At 38.1% G+C, this 20,279-nt stretch overlaps 1 protein-coding gene across 1 annotated transcript in view; it reads left to right on the top strand.

The window, feature by feature from the left end:
- The window catches only part of AQR (aquarius intron-binding spliceosomal factor), a 129,073-nt gene that overhangs the window by 41,196 nt on the left and 67,598 nt on the right, over nucleotides 1-20,279 (top strand). Inside the window, exons 11-16 of the mRNA XM_003935747.4 lie at nucleotides 174-290; nucleotides 2,534-2,647; nucleotides 6,292-6,395; nucleotides 11,603-11,705; nucleotides 13,367-13,487; nucleotides 16,799-16,940. Of these exons, the coding sequence (XP_003935796.1) occupies nucleotides 174-290; nucleotides 2,534-2,647; nucleotides 6,292-6,395; nucleotides 11,603-11,705; nucleotides 13,367-13,487; nucleotides 16,799-16,940 (701 nt within the window). The remainder of the gene's footprint in view (nucleotides 1-173; nucleotides 291-2,533; nucleotides 2,648-6,291; nucleotides 6,396-11,602; nucleotides 11,706-13,366; nucleotides 13,488-16,798; nucleotides 16,941-20,279) is intronic.

A 20,279-nucleotide genomic window follows, 5' to 3' on the forward strand; every position in this document is an offset into this window, starting at 1 on the left:
GGTTTATTTACAGCATGAAGGGACCTCTTGCATTGTGTACAGTGTGTCTATTGGAAGATTGGAGGGTACTTTGTATATGATTAATACTCATGAGTAAAATATCAGTAGATTGTACTTATAACTGTGGAATTCTCTACATGTAAACTTACTGTTATGATGTTTGTTTTTCCCAGGCCCTACTGCCCACAAGGCGCTGGTTTAATACTATCCTGGATGACTCTCACCTTTTGGTTCACTGTTACCTTTCCAATCTTGTTCGTAGAGAAGAGGATGGCCATCTTTTTTCCCAGGTGAGTATTGATATATCTGAATGTATTTATTGTTTTACTTTCTAAATTTACTTTTCTTTGCCACACAACTGGGATAACACAAACTACTAGTTATTTTAAAGTCATGTCTTAACATGCAAAATGAATGTATTCTCATATAGGTTTCCTCTAGTAATTATATAACTTTTTGTTAATTATATGTGATTTTTATTATTGAACTAAATTATGATTTAGGGAATACAGTCACAGATGTTTACAAGTTTTGATTTTACGTGAAATACAGTAGCCGATGTGTATTAATTTTAAATGAACTATGCCCCAATCCTATGGCTCTGTTTTTCCTTTTTTTTTTTTTGAGACAGAGTCTTGCTCTGTCACCCAGGCTAGAGTGCAGTGGCCCCATCTTGGTTCACTGCAACCTCCGCCTCCCAGGTTCAAGCAATTCTCCTGCCTCAGCCTCCCAGTTAGCTGAGATTATAGGCACCCGCCACCGTGCCTGGCTAATTTTTGTATTTTTTAGTAGAGACGTGGTTTCACCCTCTTGGCCAGGCTGGTCTCGAACTCTTGACCTAGTGATCCACCCTCCTTGGCCTCCCAAAGTGCTGGGATTACAGGCATGAGCCACCATACCCGGCTGGCTCTGTCTTTCTGTAAGATGATGGTGACAGATCGTTGATAGCTTAGAAGTATGCGTGCTTCTTTGAATAAGGAAGCTGCAAATGCACTGAACTTTGTTGTCTTAGGTAGGAAGACACAGTATTTCACATTTTCTGTTGTGTCATGCAGAAGAAAGCATTTCTTTTTTTTTTTTTCAGAGGGAGTCTCGCCCTGTCAAGTGCAGTGGCACGATCTCAGCTCACTGCATCCTCCCACTCCTAGGTTCAAGCTCTTCTCCTGCCACAGCCTCTCAAGTAACTGGGATTACAGGCACCTGCCACTACACCCAGCTAATTTTTTGTATATTTAGTAGAGACAGGGTTTTACAATGTTGGCCAGGCTGGTCTTGAACTCCTGAACTCATGATTCACCCGCTTCGGCCTCCCAAAGTGCTGGGATTACAGGCGTGAGCCACTGCACCCAGCCTGAGAGCATTTCATTTTGTTTTGTGTTGTTTTGTTTTGTTTATGGAGATGGTCTTGCTCTGCCACCCAGGCTGGAGTGCAGTGGTCATCCGGGCTGGAGTACAGTGGCAGTGACGTGATCTCAGCTCACTGTAGCCTCTGCCTTCTGTGTTGAAGTGATTCTCCTGCCTCAGCCTCTCCAGTAGCCAGGATAACAGGCATGCCCCACCATGCCTGGCTAATGTTTTATATTTTTAGTAAAGACAGGGTCTCACCAGGTTGCCCAGGTGGTCTCAAACTCCTAAGCTCAGGCAATCTGCCCACCTCGGCCTCCCAAAATGCTAGGATTACAGGCATGAGCCACTGCACCCAGCAGAAGAAAGCATTTCTAACAAACTTTTAATGCTATCTTTCAATGACATCATAGTTGGAGATACATTTTTGGTATGTGTTTACATATCCCCTTTGTTCTTTTATATCTGTGAGCATTCCTCTTATTCTCTTTAAATTTCTGTCTAGTGATTTGTCACATATATTAAAATACCTTAAAATCTTAATATCTGATCTGCTATAGATTAGATCTAAAAATAATAAATAATAAATATTTGCGGTGAGTGCAGCCAGTAGGCTCTGTTGATGCTGCTGCTACAGGGCAGGACATCAGAGCCTCATTAACAAGAGAAGTTAAGCCAACGGGCTTTGATGGCCAGGGAGAAAAAAGAATACTTTAGCTTTCCCCATCTTACTGTTTTTCCCTAAGCACATAATGAATTCCAAAACCTGTGTTTAGGGTTTTAAATAAGAAACCCCAGGAGTTACCTCTAGTGCTATAGTTTTATAAATTTTCAGCGATGTAGATAAGATAGGTTTTGTTTGATTAAAATGCTGGGCTTCTTTAGATTACCTCCTTAATGTCTCTTAAGTATTGGGATTGCAATATAAGTTTTTCTTTGCAGAAGTAGACCATGTATATGAAATAGACTGAACAATTTATTCACATACTTTATTTTCACATAACAAAAACATTTTTACTTGGATATGTTCTAAAATCTTTTTTGTAATGTTTACATTCCTGAGTTTTTCAGCACCTCTAAGCTGCTATATGAACTTGTTTATTATTTTGAATAGTATTGTGCTTTTTGCCCTTATGTTCTTATGATTTATTCATTTAAATTCATTTAAATGTATTTTTTTTTTTTTTAGCTTTTGGACATGCTTAAATTCTATACTGGTTTTGAAATTAATGACCAAACTGGAAATGCTCTGACGGAGAATGAGATGACCACAATTCACTACGATAGAATCACTTCTCTACAGGTAATTAGAATACATTATAGCCTTTGTGTATGTTTCATAAAATTGTGTCATCCTACAGTTTAGGTTTTGTGTAGGTACAGATTGAAAATGATGTTAATTTAATAGTGTTTTTATCTTCAACATTTTTTATATTTCTTTTTCCAATGAATTCTTGAAAAATAGAACTTTCTTTTACAGCCTTTTTAAATCCTGTGAATCAATATACTGATATTTGCTACTCGGAAATACTAGTTACTTGGCCAGTTTGGTGTATTTAAATATTAACTCTGCTGTCAGATTTATTAAAGAGTATTTCAACATATGGCAGGATATGTGCAAGGATTTTGCACATTTTTAAGATGAACACATATGATGGGGCTAAAATTTACCAATGTAGTTCAGATAAGCCCAAAAAAGTACCTTCATTTGTTTTTTATTGCTGATCTTATCTTATTCTTGAGCTCAAATTCTGGTGGCAGAAGGAAGTTTTGTCAGTTTGAAGTAATGCAGCTATTTCTGTTTTAAAGAGTCTTTTGAGGGCGGTAAAGATTCACTTCAGGCCGGGCGCGGTGGCTCAAGCCTGTAATCCCAGCGCTTTGGGAGGCCGAGGCGGGTGGATCACGAGGTCAAGAGATCGAGACCATCCTGGTCAACATGGTGAAACCCCGTCTCTACTAAAAATACAAAAAATAAGCTGGGCATGGTGGCGAGTGCCTGTAATCCCAGCTACTCAGGAGGCTGAGGCAGGAGAATTGCTTGAACCCAGGAGGCGGAGATTGCGGTGAGCCGAGATCACGCCATTGCACTCCAGCCTGGGTAACAAGAGTGAAACTCTGTCTCAAAAAAAAAAAAAAAAGATTCACTTCAAACCCTTTTGTAATCAGGTTGGCTATCTCTTAAGACATCTGTTCTGCAAAGCTGGAGGCATCATGCTACCTGGCTTCAAACTATATTACAAGGCTACAGCCACCAAAATAGCATGGTGCTGATCCAAAACAGACATATAGACTAGTGGAACAGAATGGAGACCTCAGAAATAACACCACACATCTACAACCATCTGATCTTCGACAAACCTGACAAAAACAAGCAATGGGGAAAGGATCTCCTATTCAGTAAATGGTGCTGGGAAAACTAGCTAGCCACCTGCAGAAAAGTGAAACTGGACCCCTTCCTTACACATTATACAAAAATTAACTCAAGATGGATTAAATACTTAAACGTAAAACCCAAAACCATAAAAACCCTAGAAGAAAACCTAGGCAATACCATTCAAAGGCTTTATGACAAAAACACCAAAAACAATTGCAACAAAAGCCAAAATTGACAAATGGGATCTAATTAAACTTAAGAGCTTCTGTACAGCAGAAGAAACTATCATCAGAGTGAACAGGCATCCTACAGAATGGGAGAAAATTTTTGCAATCTACCCATCTGACAAAGGGCTAATACCCGGAATTTATAAGGAATTTAAACATATTTATAAGAAAAAACCCCATCAAAAAGGGGACAAAGGACATGAACAGACACTTCTCAAAGGAAGACATTTATGCGGCCAACAAACATGAAAAAAAGCTCAACATCACTGGTCATCAGAGAAATGCAAATCAAAACCACGGTGAGATACCATATCATCTCATGTCAGTCAGAATGGCAGTTATTAAAAAGTCTGGAAACAATAGATGCTGGCAAGGCTGTGGAGAAATAGGAATGCTTTTACACTGTTGCTGGGAATGTAAATTAGTTCAACCATTGTGGAAGACAGTCTGGTGATTTCTCAAGGATCTAGAACCAAAAATATCATTTGATGCAGCAATCCCATTACTGGCTATATACCCAAAGGAATATAAATCATTCTGCTATAAAGACACATGCACACATACGTTTATTGCAGCACTGTTTGCAATAGCAAAGACATGAACCCAACCCAAATGTCCCTTAATGGTAGACTGGATAAAGAAAATGTGATACATATACACCATGGAATACTGTGCAGCCATAAAAAGGAATGAGATCATGTCCTTTGCAGGAACATGGATGAAGCTGGAAGCCATCATTTTCAAACCAACACAGGAACAAAAAACCAAACACCGCATGTTGTCACTCCTAAGTAGGAGTTGAACATTGAGAACGCATGGACACAGAGAGGGGAACGACACACACCAGGACCCGTTGGGGGTGGGGGCTTAGGGGAGGGAACTTAGAAGGCAGGTCAGTAGGTGCCGCAAACTACCATTGCACATGTATACCTATGTAAGAGAACCTGCATGTTCTTCACATGTACCTTTTTTTTTTAAGAGGAAATTAAAAAAATAATAATGGTGTAAAAAGAAAAAATCTCTGTTCTCCTTCTTTCCTACTAGGTATGTAGAGACACTAAAATACCCTTATTGTTTTGGAAGAGGAGTTAATTTGGATGTCTTTTCTGGCTTCTTTTTTAGAGCATTAGTGTTTTTTGTCCCAGCTCTGTCCTTGGAATGACCACAGCTGATACGGCATGTGGTCTATTGTATTGACACAGGCAAGGCGTCATGATTGCTCTCAAGGAACTTGGCTATTTCCCCTGTTGAGGAGGCCCCAACTTTGCTTGATGGTGCTGGCATCCTTCTGAGGGCCGACTCTTGTTTATTTCCTTGTTTACATAGTTATTCTCATGCTTGGGTTGCAGAGTCATTTGCCATTGTGTACAGTAATCCCATAATCCCATGGCAAGCTCACTCATGGCAACCTTGGCAACCTTCTGTGTCATCCACCTGGAACAAATGAAAACTTCTGCATTTTTTCTGTGCTACACATCAAGGAAGACTAGGGACATTACCTAAGTCAGTCTCTTGTAATGCTACTATTCTGTTTCTTGCAGCTTACCCCGTGTTGGTTTAGAGTGTTACCCTGTGAGGTCTTCTCTTCCCAGAGTTCCAAACGAAAGCAAGGCATATGCATAATGTTTTTGGTCTCTCCTTCAAGTTCTCTCTGCAGCTGGAGTTTCCCTTGGGAATTTCTTTTAGTCTTATTAGACCTGTTCTTGATAATCAAGTGTGTATTTAGTATTTTCTCCTTTTCTATCAATGAAGCTAGCCTTTGTGGCTATATTCATATATATTGACGATCCTTTTAGATGTCAAAACCTGAACACCGACTTTATGTTTTTTATATTTCTGCTATGATAGTTGTAGTTTTTTCTCTTTTTATTACATGCTGCTGTCTGATTAAGATAGAGGTCACTTGGCCGGGCGCGGTGGCTCAAGCCTGTAATCCCAGCACTTTGGGAGGCCGAGGCGGGTGGATCACGAGGTCGAAAGATCGAGACCATCCTGGTCAACATGGTGAAACCCCGTCTCTACTAAAAATACAATAAAACTAGCTGGGCGTGGCGGCGCGTGCCTGTAATCCCAGCTACTTAGGAGGCTGAGGCAGGAGAATTGCCTGAGACCAGGAGGCGGAGGTTGCGGTGAGCCGAGATCGCACCATTGCACTCCAGCCTGGGTAACAAGAGTGAAACTCCATCTCAAAAAAAAAAAAAAAAAAAGATAGAGGTCACTTAAAAGAAGAATGTAAGAAAGAGAAATGTGTTAATATTTTTAGAAAATATTATTTTTATTAAATAGTAGATGTGTATATTAATATGTAGACATTAATGATTGATATTTTTTGCTGTTATTTTCCAGAGAGCTGCTTTTGCACATTTCCCTGAACTCTATGATTTTGCCCTCTCAAATGTGGCAGAAGTAGATACTCGGGAATCCTTGGTCAAGTTTTTTGGACCTCTTAGGTAAAACAACATGAAAAAACTATATATCCTTTCTTTGTATCATGCTCCCTCAGTTTTATTTGTCTTTATTGCTTTTAATCATTTTATACTACTTTAGATAATATTACTTATTATTTCACTCTTTACTGATGCCTACAACTAGTGCTTCTCTCTAGCAGTTTTGTGTCTTTGAGCCACTTAACTATAATGATCCATATATTTTTGGTAAAGTTTCTATTTTTTATGATGTATACAATTTGCCTAGATCTTAAATTTTTCTTAAAGTAGAACATAAAGCTGGTCCATCTCATCAGTCATAAACAACATACAACAAAAACCAATAAATATTCATATGTGTGATATTAGAGGTGTGACTTAGGGAAATTTTTGCATGTTTAAAATTTCTAAAATTAGTAATTTCCTCTGGCACTTAGCTATCTGCTAATATGCCCTTTTGAAAATAGTAATAATAATGGTATACATTTATTTACTATGTGATAGAATTCTGTTAAGTATGTAAACAGTTCTTAAAATACTCATGCTAGAACTAGGTACCATTTTACATATAAGGTATCTGAGGCATACAATAGTTAAGTAATTTGCCTAAGTTACACAGCAAGTAAGTGGCAGAGATACAGTTTAAACCTGGATAGTGTGATTTCCAAGTCCTAACTTACTTTTAACTACTATTCCGTATCAATCTCCCAGCTCTTGGGAGAAATTAGATGTAGTTCCTTGACTATTTAAAATATAATAAACTGATGTTGGTTTGGTTGTTCATTCTCATATGAGGATTTAATATAATTGATAACATATAGATTCATTTTAGTCTTTTAAATAACTACATAGAGTTCTATTAAACAGGACCACCTTTTTTTTTTTTTTTGATATGGAGTATCGCTCCTTCACCTACACTGGAGTGCAGTGGTGCCATCTTGGCTTACTGCAACCTCTGCCTCCCAGGTTCAAGCATGTCTTCTGCCTCAGCCTCCCCGAGTAGCTGGGACTAGAGGTGCGTGCCACCACACCCAGCTAAGTTTTTGTATATTTAGTAGAGATGGGGTTTCACCATGTTAGTTAGGGATGGTCTCAATCTCCTGACCTTGTGATCCACCCACCTCGGCCTCTCAAAGTGCTGTGATTACAGGTGTGAACCACTGCGCCCAGACCCACCGTACTATTTTTTTTTTAAGTCAATCTATTGTTGAATCTTTCTTTTTTTTTGAGACGGGGTCTCCCTCTTTTGGCCAGACTGGAGTGCCAGGCTGGAGTGCAGTGGTATGATCTCAGCTTACTGCAACCTCCGCCTCCCAAGTTAAAGTGATTCTCCTGCCTCAGCCTCCTGAATAGCTGGAACTATGGCATGCGCCACCACACCTGACTAAGTTTTGCATTTTGAGGGTTTCACCATGTTGGCCAGGTTGGTCTCAAACTCCTGACCTCAGGTGCCACTGCACTCCAGCCTGGGCAACAGAGTAAGTCTCCTTCTCAAAAACGAAAAAAAAGATTGAAATCTATTATATGTTAGCATATGTATTGCTAATGAGAAATATATTCTCCAAAATGAAAAAAAAAATGCACAGTGGAAAGAGTATCTTTGTTTTACATTTTTGTGAATCTCTTTAATGTCTGATTTAATTGAAGACAGATTTGCAGATCTGTTTCTGTATTCAGTTTGTTGTGAGATATTGTTTTGAAGTAAATTGAGAACATTGGACCTTACACAGAGGGACATGTATTTTGATAAGCTTTATCAAATAATTGAGAATATTCTTCTTTGATACTGTACAAGAACTTAACAAGTGGTGGTTTCTTTAAAAATTAGTTTCACAGTAGAATCTGAAACCATGTCAAGGAAGTCTGTGCAATTAAAATGAATTAATTTGAAAAATTAGAAGCTAGGTCTTGCTTATGGGTAAGAGGACTCAAGGTATGAATTCTTCCCAAATTAAGCTACAGATATAATTTAATTCCAGTCATAATTCTAGTAGGATATTTTATAGAAATTGGCAAACTTACTTGGAAAACAGCATGGGAAGGCAAAGGAACTATAATAACCCAAACCATTTTGTAACAGAACAAAGTTGGAAGATTTCTACTAATTTCAAGGCTTGCTGTAAAGGCTACTGTAATCAAGACATTATGGTATTGATAAACATATATGTGTGTGTGTGTGTGTGTGTGTGTGTGTGTGTGTATATATATATATATAGAATAGAGTGGAATAGAATAGAGGTCCGGAAATATACCACACCTACATGGTTAGTTGAGTTTTGACTAATGTGTCCAGGCAACTCAATAAAGAAAGGATTTCAACAGTGGTGCTGAAACAATTAGATATTCACATGCAAAGTGTGAACCTTGACCCATACCTTGCATCATATACATAAATTAACTCAAAATGGATTATAGACCTAAATGTCAAAACCAAAACTTCTGGGAAATATTGGAGAAAATGTTTGCGATTGTGGTTTGTCTATGGACACCAAAGCACAACCCATAATGGGAAAAAAATGATGAATTGGACTTGATCAAAACTAAAAGACATTTGCTGTTTGAAAGACATTGATAAGAGAATGGAAAAAAAAAAGCTACAAACTAGGAGAAAATATTGGCTAAATAGATATTTGATGAAGGAATATCTCAGAACTCAATACAGTAGTCCCCTCTCTCTCTGCAGGGCATGTGTTCCAAGAACCCCAGTGGATGCCTGAAACTGCATATTGTACTGAACCCTGTATACACTGTGTTTTTACATGTATATGTAAAAACCTATGATAAAGTTATGAGTTAGGCACAGTAAGAGATTAACAACAGTAGTAACAAGAGAACAGTTAGAACAATGTACTATAATAAAAGTTATGTCAATGTGGTATCTCTCTCAAGATATCTTATTCTACTATACTTACCTATTTCCAGACTGTGATCAACCATGAGTAACTGAAATTATGGAAAGTGAAACCACAGATAAAGGGGGACTCCTATAATAATAAAAAAACTTACAGATGACAAAAGATTTGAACAGACATTTCATCAAAGTAGATAGATAGATGTCAGTCAGTCCATGGAAAGATGCTTAACATGTTTAGTCTTTGGGGAAATTCAAATTTAAACCATAACAAGATACTACATACCTATTATAATTTTTTTTGTTTGTTTAAATGGATAAGGTCAGGCACAGTGGTTCATGTCTGTGATTCCAGTACTTTGGGAGGCTGAGGCGGGAAGATCACTTGTCTACTAAAAATCAAAACAATTAGCCAAGTGTGGTGGCACGTGCTTGTAATTCCAGCTACTCAGGAGGCTGAGACAAGAAGATTGCTTGAGCCCAGGAGATCGAGGCTGCACTAAGCTATGATCACACCACCGCACTTCAGCCTGGACCACAGAGTGGACCCTGTCTTAACAAAAGAAACAAAAAACCCAAAATGGATTAACATTGACTCTTGGCAAGGATGTGTAGCAGTTGGAATTCTCATACATTGCTGGTGGGAATTCAAAGTAGGATAGCTGTTTTGGAAAAATTTGACACTTTCTTGTAACGATAAACGTGAACTTACATCGTGATCCAGTGTTTCCCACTTGCAGATGTATTCAAGAGAAGTGAAAACTTATATTCACACAAAAATATATAGGAAAAGGAATATAGTTGCTTTATTCAAAATCATCAAAAACTGGAATACACAAATGTCCCTCAGCTGTTGAATAAATAATCATACTGTGATACAGCCATATCATGAAATACTGTTCAGCAACATAAAGGAACCAACTACAGATAAATAGTGCAGTGTGGGTGAATCTCAAATGCATTATGCTAAGTAAAAGCAGCCATTCAGAAGGCTACCTAAGACCAGCTGTGGTGGTTCACACCTGTAATCCCAGCACTTTGGGAGGCTGAGGCAGGATCACTTGAGCTTAGGAGTTTGAGACCAGCCTAGGCAACATGGTAAAACCTCATCTCTACCAACAATACAGAAATTTAGCGGGATGTGGTGGTGCACACTGGTGGTTTCACCTACTGGGGAGGCTGAGGTAGGAGGACTGCTGAAGCCCCATATGTGGAGTTTGCAGTGAGCTGAGAACATGTGACTGCACTCCAGCCTGGGTGACAGAGTGAGACTCGTCTCAAAAAGCAAGCAAGAAAAAAAAGACTACCTAATGTATGATTTCATTTATTTGACCCGAAAAGACAAAATTACAAACAGAAAACTGAGTATGGTTGCTGGATTGGGATGGAGAAGGGGGTTAGCTATAAATTAGCACAAGGGATTTTTGGGAGGTGATGAAACCAATTAAATAATGGAAGGCCGTGAAGCTGACGGCAAATACTGGTTTTCCCAAATTCTAATTTTTCACGTTCACATGGAAATTCAAATTTTATCATTGACAGCAAATACTGATAGTTGTTTTCCTTGAAATTATAGACTTATTTCATTCAAAAATTGAAATTCGAAAGAAAATTGCCATTTGTCCAAGGCTGTATAGTTTGTCATTTTTGAAGTAAAAGTTGTGTGCCAAATATGTACTTCCAGTTTTGTCACAGAATTAAAAAAGAGAAAAAGGGCCGGGTGCGGTGGCTCAAGCCTGTAATCCCAGCACTTTGGGAGGCCGAGGCGGGTGGATCACGAGGTCAAGAGATCGAGACCATCCTGGTCAACATGGTGAAACCCCGTCTCTACTAAAAATACAAAACATTAGCTGGGCGTGGTGGCACGTGCCTGTAATCCCAGCTACTCAGGAGGCTGAGGCAGGAGAATTGCCTGAACCCAGGCAGGAGGCGGAGGTTGTGGTGAGCCGAGATCGCGCCATTGCACTCCAGCCTGGGTAACAAGAGCGAAACTCCGTCTCAAAAAAAAAAAAAAAAAAAAAAAAAAAAAAGAGAGAAAAAGAACAACGATACTCGAGTCCAAATTTAATAGCATTAATTTTTTTTGCTGCTTCATCAAGGACATTCTTAAATAAAACTGTGAAACAAATAGTGTCTTAGTATGAATATTTAAAAGTGTTCTTGGGGACTGCCTAGAAAGATCGTGGGTACAATGAGAGGTTTGCAGAAAACGTGTTGAGAACCCTGCACAGAAGCCTTAATTTTCATTGCTGGTTTTTGATATTTGCTGCCCATGTCATAGTATTATATTTGTTTTTATAAAGCTATTTGTAACAATACGTGTTTCAAAAGTGAAGTGAAGTAAGTTACTATGAGTAAATTATTGTTCTCTATTCTGCAGTTCAAACACACTCCACCAGGTGGCATCATACCTCTGCTTGTTGCCAACTCTTCCTAAAAATGAAGACACAACTTTTGATAAGGAATTTCTTCTAGAATTGCTGGTAAATACTAATGTTCTCTGAATTTTGCATTTGGTTTTCCCTGCCTTTTTAAATCATTCTTAAAGATGTAGGTTCATATAGATATTTTGTGGGCCAAAGATTAGGTGGGTAATTCCCATTTTGTTTTTGGAATTGTATTATCATTTGATTTTATGAGATTTGCTTTCTCATCTTTTGAATTTCTTTTCTCAAGTATTTTATCTCTTTAAACTACTTTCTGGATGAATCATTCCATTAGCAAGTATTTATGTGCAAATCTCTTTTCATTGTCTCTGTTTTAATTCCTAAAATTTCCTGTGCTATTTTATGACCCTGTAAGTTCTCTCATGAGTCAGGTTTTGGGGATTAATAATAAATCTTCACAATAGAAAGAAATGAGAATTTTTTTCAAGAATTCTTTTTGAGACAAAGTCTCACTCCATCACCCAGGCTGGAGTGCAGTGGTGTAATCTCAGCTCACTGTAACCTCTGCCTTCAAGTGATTCTTGCGTCTCAGCCTCCTGACTAGCTGGTATTACAGGTGTGTGCCACGACTCCCGACTAAGTTTTTTATTTTTGAGTAGAAGATGGGGTTTCACCACGTTGGCCAGGCTGGTCTCGAACTCCTGGCCTTAAGTGATTCCCCTGCCTTGGCCTCCCAAAGTGTTGGGTTACAGGCATGAATCACCGTGCCCAGCCTATTTTCAGGAATTCTTCTAATGGACAACAAATTTGAGTATAACGTTGATCCTGTGCCTATTAAAGTCTTGTGGCTGGAATTTTTTTCCTAAAATTTAAATAGTTTCACCAAAAGACAATAATTTTAAAAATGTATAGTGCTACAACATTATGTTTTGTTTCCTCCCTTTACTTTTTTTTTTTTCTTTTTTTTCTTAATGGCAAGAACTGCAATTATGTTTCCCCTGAAGGGAAAGGGAGGATTTGGATTAGGATTCTTCAGACTTTGGATTCTTCAAATATTCAATTTATGATTAAAAATTTGAAATATGCATATTGTTCAGATATGATTTTTTATATAATTATGTTGTCTTCACTGAACAGAATGTGATATGTTGTAAGAACGTATCATTTTAGCATTATTAAACACTTAATTTCACATTTGAGATAGATTACTAAAATACTAATATTAAGGGTACATAGAAGTCATCATGGAAGGGAACATAGAGAGAGAAGACTAGGGTGATAGATTAATAAACTTGCCCAGATGATATAACTGGTTAGTATAAGGATGAAAACTATAGTCCAAAACTTAAGTGTCATGGTTTTTAAACTCTTGACGTGTGCCAGGGACTTTGACACTGTTTTATAGTATTTCGTTTTCTTAAGAAACTTGAGGTGTGTGGCACTTTATCTGTTTCAGTGAAAAGTAAACTAAGTTCAGGAAGGTTAAAGTGACATGCCAGTTTTTACAGTACTCATAAATAGAAGAGCTGGGATTTGAACTCAGGTCTCTCTGTTTCCAAAGACCATCACCGTCGGTTCATTTGTCATCTTTGATCTATGGAGAAAGTAGGAAAAGAAAAAAAAATCTCTTGTTGAACTGCTACAATAACTGATATAGGCATGAAATAACTGATAGGCCTGAAACATCTTCCATAAATTATTTTGATTGAAAAAAGATGCTTCTAACCTTCTGCATGAACTTGTTTCCTTTCTTTTAGGTATCTCGTCATGAACGTCGAATTTCTCAGATTCAGCAGCTGAACCAGATGCCTTTGTATCCAACTGAGAAAATTATATGGGATGAAAATATTGTCCCAACTGAGTACTATTCTGGAGAAGGTATGGTAAATAAATATGGCTTCAGCTGTACAATGAAACAGTCAGATTTCTCATGTATAATTGGCAGTTATAGACAGTGTACTTCAGTCTCTTCTGTACATTAGGATAATTTCCTGGTACCCAGAAGTTAACCTTAGAAGCTAGAAAAGATTTCGTATTTTGAATGCTTTAGCACTAAGGATTTTCTTTACATTTAACTATACACATTTCACCGTGTAAAAAATATAACCATAAAGCCCTAGGACTGTTGTAATTTTTTGTTTGTATGAGACACAATCTTGCTCTGTCACCTAGGCTGGAGTGCAGTGGCAAAGTCTCAGCTCACTGCAGCCTCTGCCCCTGGGCTCAAGTAATCCTTCCACCTTAGCCTCCCTAGTACCTGGGACCACAGGAGTGCACCATGCCCACTTTTTTTTTTTTCTATTTGTATTTTTAGTAGAGACAGGGTCTCTTTATGTTGCCCAGGCTGGTCTAGAACTCCTAAGCTCAAGCGATCTGTCCACCTTAGCCTCCCAAAGTGCTGGAATTACAGGTGTGAACCATTGCACCCGACAATAAGACTGTTTTCAAGGAGACTTGATAATGCATGAGGTGTAGCTTTAATTGTGTCACTATGATAGGCTGTGTTTGATAGAGCTTTTGTTTTTCAAAGCCTTTTTTAGGGGCTCTTTGAATGCTATGTAAAGCCAGGTAATAAACACCAAAAGAAAGATATTATCATTAATTGAGAGTAAACCCTTAGTGTTGATCCAAAATGGTATTGCCTAGTTTGTTCACTTTCCACTCATCCTCTGAGAATGAGAATTTGTCACAACTGAGTGTATGCAAAAGTGTATTCAGATATATTTTGATGGCATATTTCTTCTTCTTCTTCTCCTTTTTTTTTTTTTTTTAAAGACTGAGTTTCACTCTTGTAGCCCAGGCTCGAGTGCAATTGTTGATCTCAGCTCACAGCAACCTCCACCTCTTGGGTTCAAGTGATTATCCTGCCTCATCCTCCCAAGTAGCTGGGACTACAGGCTTGTGCCACTACACCCAGCTAATTTTTTGTATCTTTAGTAGAGATGGGGTTTTGCTGTGTTTGGCAGGCTGGTCTTGAACTCCTGACCTTGTGATCTGCCCGCCTTGGCCTCCCAAAGTGCTAGGATTACAGATGTGAGCCACTGCACCTGACCTTGAAGGCATATTGCAAAAGAAATTTCAGGACAGTTTTTGAACAATGGTATTACTGTTAGAAGAAATGTGACTGTTTTAAAGACATCACAAGTATAAGTATTGGTATATTTACTTAAAATGGTTACTCTATGACATATCCTAGAGCCACAACCCCAGTAAATCCAGTGTGCTAATATTGTGCTAGGTTTCAGAACATTCCTTAGAGTGGTTCATATGTTGATTTCTTATGTCTAGGGATGCACACCTGGGTGATAAAACTGTAAAGAAATTAAGAGAGTGATTGCTATGAAAGTCAGGAAATGGTTACTTTCAGGTGAAGGGAAGAAGCTGTAACCAGGAAAGGGCATATGGGAGGATGCTGGGATAGCTAACAAGGTTTCATTAAAAAAAAAAAAAAACTTTGGGAGGCTGAGGCGGGTGGATCACGAGGTCAAGAGATCGAGACCATCTTGGTCAACATGGTGAAACCCCGTCTCTACTAAAAATACAAAAAATTAGCTGGGCATGGTGGCGCGTGCCTGTAATCCCAGCTACTCAGGAGGCTGAGGCAGGAGAATTGCCTGAACCTGGGAGGCGGAGGTTGCGGTGAGCCGAGATTGCGCCATTGCACTCCAGCCTGGGTAACAAGAGTGAAACTCCGTCTCAAAAAAAAAAAAAAAAAAAGTCTTTTACTTTACTGGTACCCTCTGTACGTCCCTTTCTTTCCTTTTTTTTTTTTCTGCGGACGAACCAAAGTTGTTTGATCTTAGAGTTTCCCACAGTCTAGGTTTTTCTGACTGAATACTCATGGCATATTGCAGCATATGTTCCTCTTTTTTTTATATTTCTGGCAAATTGATACCAGCTTAGGCAGAGTCTCAGGTTAAGGTTCTCCTTGGCAAGATTCCTGGTAGTGGTATGTTCTTTTATCAGGAGGCACGTACTGTCTGCTTATCTCTCTTTTTGTGCTGTTAGTAGCTATTGATACTTAACACCTAGATTTGTTAATTCATTGAGTGTTGCAAAGTGGTGACAGTTTAATTGTCGGGGTTTTTTAAAATAAAAATGTGCTACTGAAAGAAATTGAGTTGGATTATAAGTCAGTTTACTAATATAAATAATGTTAAATTTTTGTACGTCAATGTTGTTGCCTTTATTTATTTATTTTTTGGTAATATGGACAACAATGATGAGACTGTGACTTATCAGTAAATTGTGTTTTGGGATTTAAAAAATCCAAGTGGTTGGTCACTTCTTGTCCAGGAGAAATAGTGTTAAGTGAGAATAATGGAAAGAATATTGTTTATTCATATAGTCAGAGAAGGAGGAGTCTGGAATAACATACAAGCAATGTTTTATCCTTAAAGGTTAGCCACAAGGCAAGTTCAGATCATAATAATGATCATTGGAGATTGATTTATGCAATGTAACATAATAATTCAGTGTTTATGCTAAATAGGCGAAATTTATGGTAACATGATTCACTTTAATATTTGCTAAAAATAAATTAGGTGATAAGGGAAGAAGTTTTAAATTACTTGAGACTGTTAGTACAAGTATCTTTAAATACTTTGAAGGAGTACTGTTTACATATGAATCACTGATATGCAGGTTACATGTTTTAATAAAACTCATCCTTCATCCCTAATAATTTTTTTTTTTTTTTTTTTTGAGACTGAGTTTTGCTCTTGTTTCCCAGGCTGGAGTGCAATGGTGTGATCTCTGCTCACTGTAACCTCTGCCTCCTGGGTTCAAGCGATTCTCCTGCCTCAGACTCCCGAGTATCTGGGATTATAGGTGCCTGCCACCATGCCCAGCTAATTTTTTGTATTTTTAGTAGAGACAGGGTTTCACTATGTTGGCCAGGCTAATCTCCCAACTCCTGACCTCAGGCGATCCACCTGCCTCGACCTCCCAAAGTGCTGGAATTATAGGCATGAGCCACCACGCCCAGCTTCACCCCTAATTCTTAATAACCAACATTTATTAATCTGGTTTTAACATCTGTGTGGAAACAAAAATAAGATGTTATCAAATATGCCGCATTTCAGGCATTCATTATATTCTCAGTTTTGTGGTGCCAGTTTTTTTTAACACAGAGAGCAAATGTCTGATTAGAAGAATAATTCAGATATGGATGATGTTTTCCTTTTCAGGTTGTCTAGCTCTTCCCAAATTGAATTTGCAGTTTTTGACTCTTCATGACTACCTGCTAAGGAACTTTAACCTCTTCCGCTTAGAGTCAACTTATGAAATTCGGCAGGACATCGAAGATAGTGTCAGCAGAATGAAGCCATGGTTAGTAAATTGGTTCCACCTGTAATGAAATGATACAGACAGTGACTGATAAACTTCTGTCAGAAACCTTGGTATATTTAGAAATAATATACCTAGCACAAAGGTACCCTCTAAAATAGGAGATACTTACTCTTGGAGACATTTTAAAATGTGAATTAACATGTATCACAAGTGCTAAAATATAAACTACGTATCTGGGTACTTGGGAATGGGGATGGGAGACTGGGGAGCGGGGAGAAGAAGTCATCATGCTCAGGAAGGGAAAGGGGAACTGTAGAGGGTAGTAGGTCGGACCTTACTTAAAGCCTAATTGAAGGCTAGGGGTTAGCCAGCAGGTCTGTGCTAGGGAAGGACAGTTTAAGTCATGGAAGAAGCTTATAATAAAGGGATGTTCCATTAATCCAGCTACTCTTGTCACTGTTGCCACAGTATTCTCACTCCACCTCTGTAGGGGAATGGATAGAGGATTAGGGCTGTTGCTGAGCATTGTATGGGGTGGTGTGTTAGAAAGTATTCTCTGTCTCTCCACCCATAGATTCTGTGGAGGAGAGTAAATCACCAGGATTTACTTTTAGGGCCAGTTGAGTTGGTCTTGTTATTTAGGAATTATTCTGCATAAACTCCACTCTCCACCTGCTAGCTGATGTCTGGAATTCCTTTAGCTAAGAAAAGTCTTTCTTTCTGGTTATGGTAGTGACTCTGCATTACAAGAATTTGTAAAGGTTAATTTGGTTTTATAGATATGGCTGACTTTAGGCAAATGCTCTTTATTCACTGTTTCATTCAGAGTATGAAACTGATAGATATAAGTTATACATCACACGTGATTATAAATGAGTAAAATACTGTGAGATGGATTTTTATTATATTATAGCACACCATGTATACATACATGTTTATACTGCATTTTATGTGAAAAGCTGAACAGCTTTGGAATATGAACTGATTCAGGTATCTTCCAAGCTTCTCCTTACTAATTATAGAGAGCTACCACAGACACTGTGATTATGAGCTATTTTTTCACTTCCATGTTTTATTTCATACAGAGTTCTATTTTTTAATTAATTATTATGTGAGAAGTTATTCTGGATGAGACTATAAAATACAACACAAAGCATTTATTACTTAATAATCAGTTGAGTCAGTAGGCAGGAGAGCACTGTGAAATTTGTATATCCACTGGCTGATCATTTCTGCCCACAGCTTTGCTGAAATTGTTGCCCATTGTTTGGACCCTGGGGGAGTGCTTGATCAGAAAACTTCTTTACAGTTTACCATTACCTTGAGTTTATATGCTGAGATTTTGGGCCTAATTTTGGCCATTTTGCAGACTCTAGGGATTTATTAACTGGCAGTTCAACAAATAGAATTCATTTATATTTTACTTAAATGCCAAGTGCAGCAAAAATACTTTGAGTTCTTTTGGTCTATTAATAAAAGAATTTTTTTTTAATTATACCATTTTCTGGCAGGGGAAGAAAATGTCACTTTTTGGAGTTAATTCATTCACATTTGTAATAATAGATTTTTCAAAATTTACATTTTTAATGCCCATCATTGAAAAGTATTAAAACTGTTGAAACCTAAAACAGGGCTAGGCTTCTTTCTGTTTTACGTATCTTGAAGATGGAAAACTAACGAAAGCATTTTGACTCAGTATGTGGTTCCAGTGATCATGTTTTCAGGGTGCTGAAGCCCACTAACCAGCAGTAAGAGAGGATATGCTTAAAGGCCAGAAATCTATACTTTTTAATGCTTCAAATAGATTTTATAAGAAGAAAAATGGGTCAGGGGAGTAGATTAGTGGTTGCTTGGGTTTGGTCACAGGGATTGACTGTAACTGGACAAGAAGGATCTTTTTTTTTTTTTTTTTTTTTTTTTTTTTTGAGATGGAGTCTTGCTCTGTAGTAGCCCAGGCTGGAGTGCAGTGGCGTGATTTTGGCTCACTGCAACCTCTGTCTCCCAGGTCCTGGTTCAAGCAATTCTCCTACCTCAGGCTCCCAAGTAGCTGGGATTACAGGCACAAGCCACCATGCCCAGCTAATTTTTCTATTTTTAAGTAGAGACAGGGTTTTACCATGTTGCCCAGTCTGATCTTGAACTCCTGACCTTGCGATCCACCTGCCTCAGCCTCCCAAAGTGCTAGGATTACAGGCGTGAGCCACCGTACCTGGCCAGAGGGATCTTTTTAAAGACGATGGAAGTGTTCCACAACTGGATTTTGTGGTAATGCACAATTCTGTAAATTTACTGAGGACTATGGGCTTGTACATTTACAGTGGATAAATGTTATATATGTAAACTATACTGCATTAAAGCTGCAAAAATGGAAGAGGTGAAAGGAAGTTGTTTCACAAGAGTTTAGACACTATGTAATTTCTTTTAGAAATTGTCCCAATACTAACGAAGCCATTGGTTTGCAGAACTTTGTTTTTAATTAGTATCTCCTTTTGATGTTATGAAGTTCTACAGTTCTTTGTTGTGACATTAAGTCTTTACATAGGAGGCAATTTATCTTTGTAGGTGTGTCATATTCTGCAGTACTTCTAATTTTGGAGTGCTGCTTCAACTTTTATGTTACTGATTTCCCAAATACAACTATTTAATATAAAAACTAAAGCACTAGTTAGACTAACATAAGAAGAAAGAATAGGCATTGGGATGTTAGTGGTTCTGGTTATTACAACTAGCTTGATTATTTTTTTCTCTAATCCATAGTAACATCTTTTAAATGATTTAAATATACTCTAAAGGAATTTTTTGCATTGATATTATTTGCTTGTTTTAAATTTTTTTTGAAATTATAGCTTGTCCTAAAATGTATTTGAAACAGCTTATACTTAAAATACAGAAAATAAAATATTAACAATTGAGCCAGTCTTTATGAAAAGGATACAAGGGTAACAATATAAAATAAAACTTAGTAAAGAGGTCCTTCAGAAATGAAAGAGGAATAAAGACCAAAAAACAAAACAGAACAAACGCCGAGAGAGTTTGTCATCACTAGACCTGCCTTACAGCAAATACCAAGGGAAGTTCTCCAAGCTGAAATGAAAAGATGCCAATTAGTAACATGGAGAGACCTGAATAGCTAAAGCAATCTTTTTTTTTTTTTGAGACGGTGTTTCGCTCTTGTTATCCAGGCTGGAGTGCAATGGCGCGATCTCGGCTCACCACAACCTCCGCCTCCTGGGTTCAGGCAATTCTCCTGCCTCAGCCTCCTGAGTAGCTGGGATTACAGGCACACGCCACCATGCCCAGCTAATTTTTTGTATTTTTAGTAGAGACGGGGTTTCGCCATGTTGGCCAGGATGGTCTCGATCTCTTTTTTTTTTTTTT

Source organism: Saimiri boliviensis, chromosome 2 (genome assembly GCF_048565385.1).
Source record: "Saimiri boliviensis isolate mSaiBol1 chromosome 2, mSaiBol1.pri, whole genome shotgun sequence".
NCBI classification, from domain to species: Eukaryota; Metazoa; Chordata; class Mammalia; order Primates; family Cebidae; genus Saimiri; species Saimiri boliviensis.